This window comes from Glycine max, chromosome 20 (assembly GCF_000004515.6).
Source record: "Glycine max cultivar Williams 82 chromosome 20, Glycine_max_v4.0, whole genome shotgun sequence".
Taxonomy (NCBI): domain Eukaryota; kingdom Viridiplantae; phylum Streptophyta; class Magnoliopsida; order Fabales; family Fabaceae; genus Glycine; species Glycine max.
In genome coordinates, this window is record NC_038256.2 from 5,181,492 (window position 1) to 5,192,582 (window position 11,091).

Here is an 11,091-nt window from a genome sequence, read left to right on the forward strand (position 1 = left end):
ACCTAGCGCAACCCCAATTGAAAAATAGCCTAACCAAAAATAAACAAATAACTATCATAATCAATTTCTCTATCTTAATTAAAATTATGACTAAATTATAATTTTGATCCTTTAATTTTTCAAATCTACCATTTTAATTCCTGGATTTTAATGTAACATTTGATCTCTTAATTTTATAAATTGATGATTTTGATTCTCCTAATAGATTACTAACAAATAATTTTGATTAAATGAATTATAAAGTTAATTATTTATTAATCAAAACTATTAATGATTAAAAATTGAATAAAAAAATTATTAATCATAATTTTCACAATACTGTGTTTCTCAATTTTTTCGTAAACACTTCTTCTATCTTCATTGTCACACATGATTCCACCAACAGTAACATTACATTAGGGTTAATATTCTTTTATTAAAGTTTTTTAATGATTATAATTTTTATTTAATTTAATATCTCTAATAATTATAATTATTAGTTAATAATTTATCAAGAAAACTAAAATTACAAATTTATAAAATTAAAAAAATCAATTGTTATAATTAAAAATCAATGAGACCAAAATCATAAATTTAAAAAACTAGAAACTAAAATTACAATTAAGCCTACAATTATTTATCTTCCAAACTAACTAACACGTAGACTGATAGAAGGGTCTGAAGGAGAAGATAGTGAGCAACAGAGGTGAATTTGGAGTTTGTGACTTATTTTTTGTGGCTATGGAGTTCACCTTTCATGAAATCTTGTTAATGATATTGATGGCTTAAATGGGTGAGAATTGACTCTCTCTCTCTTTAGCACTTTTTTAATTAATTAAAATTTATTAAAAATTATCAATTTTTATGAGTCTCACTCTTCTCATCTAATGTTATCTCTCTCCTTCTCAATCAGTACATTCACTCCCTTTGTATATTTTGATTATTTCTTTTCTTCTTTCTTTGAGTGAGACTTTCACTTCACAGTTCAGCAATAGTAAAGAATTCTGTTCCACTAATTTTATTTCCATTTTATTTTTTATTTTATTTTCTTTAATTATTTAAATCATAAAAAATTATATTAGAAAACTTATAATAAAAAATATTAATAATTTTTTTTATTTTTTTATGAATACAAAAAATATTTTCTAAAGTAGCATTACAAAACTTTTTTCTTACTAAAGTAATCATGTGAATAGTATTTGATGAAAATAAATTCAAACTTTTTTAACATGATTTTTTTATTTTAAATCATAATAAGCAAAAAGTTAAGATTAATAAATTGAAAAGTTCTGTTATCTTTAGATACTTTTACTTAAATTTTAAAATATATAATCTTTTATGCTTCATTTTTTTAATAGACCAAAATTATATTTTGGTTGAGCTTGATCAACCGCACATGCTTTGAAGCAAAGTTCAAAGATCTAGAAATAAGCAATCTACACACATATGGCTGCGCTCAGAACTCACTAATATAAGAATTCCTACATTTTCTTTTGATTGGAATAGAATATTATAAATTCGGTATTTGATGTAGGAAAGTGCAGTATTAATATATAGCACAAACAAACCCTTTATTGCCATTGATGAAAATTTGAATACATTACTCATTATTGGGCAACATTCAGTTGTAATATTACCAATATATTACAATATTTGATAACAAAGCAAATAATGTTCAAATTGCTAAGTTGGGGTGATTTAATTTGCTACATCACGATGATATTGTAAAGTGCAACACACACAACTAGAAGATGGGAAACTCCACCATGTCTGTACAACTTTTTCTACTTGGTAGTATTGGACATTCAATGAAGCTGGAGGCATATTTATCGGCACAAAGATATATCTCATTAAGCTGGCGATTACCAGATGGATCAGTGTTGCATGTTATGCCAGGTTCTAACCCAATTGCTTGTGTTATTGCTTTTGTTATGTTGACAATGCTGTAAAGGTTTCCATCTGGTTTGATTCCTGCATCAAATATATGTCACACGCCTGATTAAGACTTGTTTCTCCCAAAAGAACAAAAATATATGATTTATAAAATAGGAATCTCTGACAAAAACAGGAAACTTTTATAAGAATATTGTTGATTAAGATTAATTAGCTAGGTATATTTTGGAGAGGTTTGGTAGTTGGGAAGGGATATATGGGTTCAAGTGATAGGGAGATGATGGATTGGAATCTACCACTAACGTAACATAATTAATACAACATATTAATTACTAACATTTGCTAAAAGAAATTAGATACATTTTGATTGTAAGAGATTCTAAACTGAATAATAAAGAAAATATACAGTCCCTCCAGGCTTCAAATATATATAAAAAAATCCTTAAATAAATTGGTCTCAAATATCAATAAATTTAACTAATTTTATTTTATTTGTTGAGATCAATATCCTTCATTTGTTTTATTTTTAATGATTCTTTCTTATTTTTCATAACAAATTTTAAACAAGGATAGCTCAGAAAAAAAAATATTTTTAAATAAACTTATGACAATTAAATAATATTAATTAATTTTTTCTGAATTAACTATATTTCTTAACGAATGTAATTAAAATAATTTTTTTTCTTTCATATATTTCCAACAGGAGTAAGCAATGAATTAGAAGATCTACATTTAAGACACCAAAATTACCATTATATTGAAGGATTTGAAGGAGGTCTACACGGTCCTTGAGGTTCAAAGTAGCTTCAAAATATGCATGTTGATCAAGGATTAAGTCAGAGCAAGTGCCATGTTTGTCCCATTCATGTTTCCAGAACCTTGTATTATCACTGCTTGTTTTGTTGTTCTCTGTCTTTTTGCTGCCTGCACAAGAGAGTGATGCCCAGCCTTTTTCAGCTCTTGGAATCAGGTCAGTGATCTGGTCCATAAAAAAAAAAAAAACCAAATATTTATTTCAATGTGCATTCTTTGAGTTACCTTAGATTGATTTGTTATTCTACCAAATACAAAAACATAACAGCTATATATTACTAATGAAAAAGTGAAGAAAAATGCTGGTATTTTAATGTGGTGTGCAAATATGTACCTTAGATTGGTTAAATGGATTTTCAGCAATATTGCAATTGGATGGAAATGATCCATTGCTGAAATTAGGCCACAATCCATGAATGCTGAAGTTTGATACTGGTTTCCCTGTTAGAGGAAAGCAGCAACTTTTTTTTGTGTCACAGAATGAACCTGGCCACTGCATTGAGGCGCACACATTATGATTAAACTTCTATACATAAGGATAATTTATCATACTCTATAAAAGATCACAGCGAATTTTTTTTATATCCATGGGAATCAAACAAGATCCATTCAAAGATAAAACAATTAAAAAATATATTTTAAATCCACCAACAAAAAAATATTTATTATTGATTTTTATAAAATAAAAAAAGTCACATATGTTGGCAAAAATATTCAACATATAATTTTTTTAAATTAAATTCTTTTCTCTTTAAATTTGCTTTAAACTCCTCTCACCGTTGGATTGATCCTAAAATCAAAGATAAACATCAGAAAATTTATAAAAAAATTCATGCATTTTAATCAACCAGTTAATAGAATTGATAAAAAGGAAAATGTCTCATGCTCACCTGTTGTACGAAGTAAAAAAAATCAAAATCCCGTGAAATCCAAATGTTGCCAAAAGATAGTAGCATCAAAAGCTTGATGGCAATTGTGCTGATACTTATCATCTCTGTCTCTCTCCCTTATTTCCTTGCACAATTTTCTTCTAAATTTGAGTTGTTAGTGCTGATAGCTACATATGGTAGTTGTTTTTATAGTAGATTCTGAGTATGGAAACTTGCCCGTTTATACTACTTGTGTGAAGCACTGGTGAATAAACATTATTAGATATCTGTAGAATGTAGATATGGGACATGCATATTTGAAGGGAATATACAGTACACTTTGACTCTGATGTGATTTTTCAAGAAATAATATAATATGCCATATACCATGTATTTAGCTAATAATAAATACTATTATATAAAAACAAATCCAGAAGACTCAGCCCAATATATTTTGGGTTTACAAAATGTACAGCTAAGGGGTTATTATTAATATTATAGTTTGATGTAAACCGACAAAGGCACGTTGTTATTAGGTTGGAATTGTACTGGATAAGTCCTATAATGAGTTCACATCTTGGATCTTGGATCTGAGTGTTCATGAGTTGGGATTAATCTATGATCTAATTTAACCTGATTATATTGGATTAGATCTTTTAAATATTTGGTTAAATTTGATCCAACCCGATCAAATACAGGTTAGATAATGGATTTTATTTTTTTAAGTTATTATTTTTATTTCAATCTTGATACAAGGTGCCTAGGGCATCGCCTAAAAGAATTACATGCAACTCAGTAGTACAAGAAGACCAGTGCGTCAAAGGTTGATCATATCATTGCTGGAACCAAACTTAACAAGCCCGTTAACGATTCTGTTCCCCTCTCAAAGAACATGTTGAAAGGAGAGACTCCAAGTATTTGTTAATAAGGAGCGAATTTTAGCTATCAAAGGCGCATACGGATGAACAGAGGATACGCCTTGGTTGATAAAATCAAGAGAACTTTGCTGTCTGACTCACTAATGATAGAGACAAACAGGAACGGGACCAGAAAAAAATGATAGGGGGGAGACAAAAAAAATTGCCTAATAAATTTTATTTTATAAAATTAAGGATGGATGGAAAATATATATATATATATATATATATATATATATATATATATAATTTTATCAAAATAAAGTATTTCAATCATAAATTATTTTAAATTTGAAAATACCAAAATTTATAACAAAAGACACTTATTAAAAGATAATGTATGTGTGTATGAATTAATACTAAATTGTGGAATATTGTAAAATATGAGATCTTGAACGTAAAAAAGGGCATTTGTAAATTCTAAAATATAATGAGAAATCAACTATCTAAGTGAGTGTAAGAGAGGGGGCTCCCAAAATGAGAAGCGAAGCAGTGCACCGCGTGCGTATTGGGGTAGTCTAAAGTACATGTTACTTTGTTGGTTTCTTAGATAAAAAAGATAAAGATAAGCATAAGAGATTGTTCCCCAGCAGAAAAATTAACAATTTATGTATACGGGTTGACAATAGAGGCTTACATGTAATCCACATTGATCTTGATAGTATGTTGATGAGGAGGAAACCAACGAACCAACTGAAGGCTCTGATGATTGGAGAATGTCGAAGGAGCTATTGCTTTTAAATATGCTACTCTAAATACACAATAAACTAGAGGATAAACGGTTATTTTCTTTGCGGGCTAAACTAGGCTCTGATGACTTCAACGCCTTCACAACTTCTAAGGTTTGGACCTTGGTAATGACATTTCTAAAGAAGTCGAAGATGGAATCATCGGAGTTGAAGACAGGTTTGGGGTAAGAAACGACTTTGGAAATCTGAGATGGCGAAGGTGCGATATTTGTGGTGGTGGTGACGAGGTGGTCGATTTTTTGTTCATGGTGATGCTGGATATGCCAATCCTTTTATCCTCATTTTTGGTTCGTATTTATATATTTTTTATTTCTTTCTATTTTTTGTTCTTGTTATTTCAACTGAATTTGGATTGGAATATGTGTTTCTTTTGTCCAGTTTTGTTAGTGTTTTTCGATTTATGGAATTTGATTGTTATCATTTCTCTCCAATTACAAGCTTATTGCTTTCATGGCTTGTTAGGAATCTTCTGGATATTCTTTATGTTTAGATTAGAAGCATATTTTGTTCGTTGTTTCTCAATTGATTTACAATTTCATTGAACTGCCATTTTCTCTTGTTGTGCTCTTATATGCCCTAATCTATTTTTTTTCTTTTTTTGTATTAGTTTTCTAGAAGATGCATATCTTTTACCTAGCTTTTAGCTTTTTAAAGATCAATCTGAAGTTTTTGTTCTATACTCTATAGTGCCAAAAAATAGAGTATTTTGTATTTGGAATTTTGGATTGTCTCTCAGAAAAATCGAACCTTGGAAATACAGTTTTCTAAGTTAAGAAAGATCAATGGTTTTAGGCATAATGGACGCATGTGAAAAAGCGCACCCCATCAAGCTGCTGAAGCAATTGTGCAGTGCAAATAATGATAGTAAAAGTTGTGCATTAGCTTTCTTCATGTTCATATTATCAATTAAAATCATTGGAAGATAGGAAGTGATCGTAGTATCATTTATTTTATTTACTGGTTTTGTTTCTTTGTTCTCATTTTTAGTTTCCTTTTTCCTGAGTGAGTCTGATTTGAGGGGTTCCATTTGGTGATACCCTATCATTAATTCCTTTTTTTCTTTATTTCAATCATGAATTTGAGAGTTTATATTGTTGGTTGTTGTCCTATAATGCTATAACACTTCGAATTTAAATCTTTTTTACTTTGACTTTCAATCTAATTTTTATCCTCCCTCTCCTTTGATCATCGTAGCATCCCAAGGCTCACTAAATGAAATAATGCATTTGCTTCTAATTATAAGTACTTAGGTGACTGGGAATTGCAAAGAAGTACTCTAGTCTTTACCTTATTTTCTTTATTATTCCCTCATGTCTTAAAACCGGTTTGAGTTTGGAGTTATCATTCATAATGCCTATGGATTGGCATAATTTGTTTGGTGTGTTGACATTTTTTAATTTTTTCTTAAAAAAATATATTCTAAGACGATTTTTTGAAAAATTATCTTAGAAACATGATATTTTAAGATGATTTTCTGATAAAATTGTCTAAATCTTTCAAGTTAAGACGGTTGAAAATTCATATAAAAAGTGAACACTTTACACGACAATGACTTCGACGATGATTCTGAAACCATGGTTGAATGTGTTTTGAAATCAACATTAAAAGTTTTTATCCTAGTAGTGTTACATTGCAAATCACATGGGAGCTGAGGGCCAAAAATGATGGATATTTCAAATATAGTTCATGAGTCATGACACAAGATTGAAGGCTTTCTTTTCTGACCAATTCCTTGGAAAAATGTAAATTAACTAGGAATGTATATATGCAAATACATCCCCGATGCATGTTAATATATATCACATCTGGTACCCATACATAATTAGTAGAGTTGTTGAACTAGTTTCATAGAAGTTTTAAGAACACAACTTCATATGATTCACTATGTGTCTCACAGAAAGATAGGTACCCAATATTCCAATGAATATACCTACGAAGAGAATTACAATTATGACGATCAACTCCAACCCAAATTGCCGAGCAGCTTTGTTCATCTTCAAGTAACAGATGCAAGGGAACAACAATGAGATTGTCACGCTAAAAAATGCACCAATAAATGCCATAACATAACCGAAAAACGGCATGAATAGTGCCATAAGCACGGTGCTGACCAAAATGGTTGTTCTAACCAAAATGGCAATAGGCTTTCTTTTGCAGAGAAGCCATTTTTCCTCAATAGCATTAGCTATTGGGGTGATTAGTACAGCATACTTAGTGAAAGGATTGATTATTGTGCTATAAATAGCTAATTTAGTACTTATTTTCTTTGATGGTAGATTTAAGGTTATTTGAGACATCAAATAATCTCCAAACATTGCGTAGCCTAAAACAGCAATGGTTCCATAGATAATAGTGCTTGCTACAAAGCAAACAATCAAAACCTGCAATTGACAAACAATTGTCATTATTTCTACAAAAATTGAAGAAGTGAGGGGAATCTAGCTTATTACTCCATGTAAAGGTAAATAAAAGGGTCTTGCTCACCGGTGGAACAATGTCTTAAAAATACTGAGGAATTAAAAGAGAAATGATTTTACCAAAAAATCATGTGGAAGTGTAGTTTAAAATCATTGGAAAATGAATTTTTTGGCATCTCAAAAAAAATATCCTTTTACTTTTTTATCGGGTGTTTTGACTTAATTAGGACAATAAATAAAGATTTAAATATATTTTTTATTCTTAATAAATATTTTATTTGTGTTTATTTGCTAATAAATTTTTATTTTAGGTTGAGTCTTTAATAAAATAACAATTTTATTTTTGATCATTGACATTTTATTTTAGTCTTTGAGAAATTAGTAAATTTTATATTTTTTTTTATAAAAAAATTTCATTAATAATTAATCGGAACTAAAACAAAATACGTTAATTTATCTGAGAACAAATATAAATTTATCAAAGATTAAAATAAAATATTAAGGACCAAAAATAAAATTATTATTTTTATCATAAACTCAATACAAAATAAAAATATATTAGAAAATAAAATATAAAAATAAAATATTAGAAATCAAAAACATATTCAAATTTAAATAAAATTAGCTTATTCACTTTGAACAATATGTAAAGTAAGGATTTTCCTCTAGCATTATAAGTTACCTTGCCAAACTGGCTTCTATCGTTCATAGAGTTGATCAATGTGGGCATCACTCCATGTGCACAGTAACAGAATGCAAAAAGGCTCACAGCAGTAGTCAATCCCTCCCAATTTACTAATTGGCCACTTTCATGAAACCCAACACCATCAATTTCACCCACCCACACAACACAACCAATCAAAACAATAGAAACCATTACCCCACCAAGAGAAACATAAGCCAAAGCTCCCAAACTTCTCAACCATGTTGTTGGTAGTATGACCAAAGCAGCTAGCACCACAAAACCACTTTTACCTTCAATTCTAAGGCTACCAATTTTGAAGTTCATATGAGGAAACAATTTTTCTAGATTGTCGCCTTCCAATATCAGAAGCTCAACGGCCACTAAAAACAATTCTATGTATATGAATGTAGAGATCATAGCTCTTCCTCTTAGCCCAAATGCAACCTCACCTATGTCAGGGTAAGATTTGATTAGTGGATGCTTGTTCATACACCTCTGTAGAAGTAACCCCGTGTACCAAAACATCATTGCAAAAACAATTAGCAGAATGAAACTCAACCACCCTCCTTGAGAAACTGCATATGGTATTGAGAGTATTCCAATACCTGAAAAACCATACAATCCTATTATAATCTCAAAGCTTAAGCATAGACTGTTAACTACTTGTAGCTAAATTAACTATAGTTTAGTCGGTAGAACTTGGAATGAGCTATTGAATTTTCTTAGTTTATTTGGTTCCACGTTAGATACTTGATTTGATTATAGGTGCATAAGTTTTCTTATGTTTGATTTTACGTTAAAAAAGAGTTTAAAATTTTATGAGTTAAAGTAATTTTAAGTAATTCTGTATTAAATCTAGAATTTTATATTGAGTTTTACTCTTAATTTTTTGATTTTATATTAATAATATTAAAACATGAAATGAATTCAGAAACAATTTAAACTACGACCAATTTAATTCAAAATCAATTTTAACAATAAATGATCATCCAAACACGCACTTACACTTGAAATTCTGTAATTTTAATTACTTACACGGTGCTTTAGATGTTATTCGCCATTTACTAACAGAAATATAGAGGAAAAGGAAAAATGGGATGAAGCTCAAATTATAGTGATGCCAGAAAGTAGTTGAATATGAATCAGAATGAAAAGGCATGCAATTTTACCTGACGATATAATGATTGAGAGATTATCATGTTTCTAACACTCTGTCCTGCACCACTTTCAAAGAATATTCTTACCCCACATGTTTTGCAAATTGAAATTGCATAGAAGAACCAACATGTTATTCAAAAATATTTCCGAGGCTAGTATAGCGTGTAACGTCTATAATATTTTGGCTAAAATAGTCATTTATATTTTTAATTATATTCAGTTGATATCTTATGTTTTAAAAAAATTTATTTAATTTTTTATGTTTTGAAAGCGATATGATCCATGTAATTCATCTCACTTGTGGGATAAGGATATGTTGTTGTATGTTTTTAAAGTGAGTCAACGTGACCTCTTTTAAAATAATAATTTTATTATTATTTTGAGATACAATTTTAAATTATTTTTTTATTAATTTGAGGCATTATGGAATAGAATTAATGTTAAAATTACCAGGTCATAAATAAATATGGTGAAAATCACTTTAAAAATAAATCTTACAAAAATAAAATAAAAATCTAATATTAAATTTTTATTTTTTGTGTTCTATCATTTTCATGTAGTTGAATCAAGTGAGACAAATTTCATGTCTCGAATCCATCAAAAAAGACTAAAAAACATGTCCCAAAATATTAAAAAATGATCATTATTTTAAAAAGATCATTTTAATTCACTTTAAAGACATAAAAAAAATTCAATTGAAATTTATAAAACATAACATACCATACTGAATATAATAAAAATAAATAAATGGCAGAGTTTGAGAGATAGAATGAAAAACCTGTCAAAGTGTTGATACCATTGAAACAAGTTTTGATGAAGGTGGTTCCCTGCTCAGAATTTGAAACTTCAAGTTGGCTTTGGCTCTCCATATATTTTCTGTAGTATGCAAGCCAACCTTGGCTGCCCTTACACTATATATATTTGGTCAAGTTAGTGTAACATATGGTTTATTCAATGCATGATTCTCAATAATGACAGAATATGCACTCAAGTCGGAATACCAAAAACAGTAACCGGATCATGAAAGAGATGTGACTTATAAGTTAGTTTGACTAGACAACCACCATGCATCATTATTAATTAATAAATAATGTTAGGTGCTCTTTTTTATTAAAATGTTAGGCGCTTTTCTATTTAGGAGACGAGCAATCACACTATCGATTCTGCCTTCACCTGTCATGCACCACTTTATATGGCTACTCTTGCATGATGAAGGTTCTAGAGGGGGCAAGTACTTTTTTAAGAAAAACATCCAATGAATAAATTAATATTAATTTACTTATTGTTAAAAGTATTTTAAACAATAGACCGAAATTTTTGGAAAATGGATAGAACTAAAATGCATGCTAATTATTTTTGTGATGATTGAGAATTAGAAAGTGTGGATATAATGAATAGTTAATAAGATACAGAGATTAAATAAAATATGATAATATGGTACGAAGATACGATTTTTTTTTTTTTGCTATCGATAAAATAGAAAGATGATCATACAACAAAACTTAAAATATAATTAAATTTGATATAACTATAATACAATGCAAAAAAATTATATAAAACATCTATCAATCTTAAATTAAACTTACCGGCTCAAGTCCCGTGGTTGATAAA

General features: G+C 29.0%; 2 protein-coding genes across 3 annotated transcripts; both read right to left on the reverse strand.

The window, feature by feature from the left end:
- Positions 1-1,628: 1,628 nt before the first annotated feature.
- LOC100527255 (uncharacterized) lies at positions 1,629-3,734 on the reverse strand. Its single transcript, NM_001250157.2, has 4 exons — positions 3,576-3,734; positions 3,020-3,178; positions 2,623-2,851; positions 1,629-1,950 (listed from the first exon to the last, which is right to left on the reverse strand). The coding sequence occupies exons 1-4, from the start codon at positions 3,675-3,677 to the stop codon at positions 1,724-1,726; spliced, it is 717 nt and encodes a 238-aa protein (NP_001237086.1). The 5' UTR covers positions 3,678-3,734; the 3' UTR covers positions 1,629-1,723.
- Positions 3,735-6,963: 3,229 nt separating this feature from the next.
- Positions 6,964-10,446, reverse strand: LOC100812006 (amino acid transporter AVT1I). Of its 2 annotated transcripts, none has more exons than XM_003556690.5 (3): positions 10,259-10,446; positions 8,320-8,927; positions 6,964-7,601 (listed from the first exon to the last, which is right to left on the reverse strand). In XM_003556690.5, exons 1-3 carry the CDS (start codon positions 10,347-10,349, stop codon positions 7,077-7,079), a joined length of 1,224 nt encoding a protein of 407 aa, XP_003556738.1. In that variant the 5' UTR covers positions 10,350-10,446; the 3' UTR covers positions 6,964-7,076. The 2 variants fall into 2 exon arrangements, with proteins under 2 accessions (XP_003556738.1, XP_014627842.1); XM_014772356.3 differs by lacking the exon at positions 10,259-10,446 and adding an exon at positions 9,492-10,185.
- Positions 10,447-11,091: the final 645 nt, after the last annotated feature.

What these genes read in the sequence shown, in the direction of transcription:
- LOC100527255 (NM_001250157.2), bottom strand. Translation starts at nt 3,677, where the DNA reads ATGATAAGTATCAGCACAATTGCCATCAAGCTTTTGATGCTACTATCT. An exon ending in ATCCATTTAACCAATCTAAG is followed by an intron (nt 2,852 to 3,019) that starts GTACATATTTGC and finishes TTTATGGACCAG; the next exon opens with ATCACTGACCTGATTCCAAG. An exon ending in TCAAATCCTTCAATATAATG is followed by an intron (nt 1,951 to 2,622) that starts GTAATTTTGGTG and finishes TATTTGATGCAG; the next exon opens with GAATCAAACCAGATGGAAAC.
- LOC100812006 (XM_003556690.5), bottom strand. Translation starts at nt 10,349, where the DNA reads ATGGAGAGCCAAAGCCAACTTGAAGTTTCAAATTCTGAGCAGGGAACC. An exon ending in TGGTATCAACACTTTGACAG is followed by an intron (nt 8,928 to 10,258) that starts GTTTTTCATTCT and finishes ATGGTTTTTCAG; the next exon opens with GTATTGGAATACTCTCAATA. An exon ending in ATAGAAGCCAGTTTGGCAAG is followed by an intron (nt 7,602 to 8,319) that starts GTAACTTATAAT and finishes TGTCAATTGCAG; the next exon opens with GTTTTGATTGTTTGCTTTGT.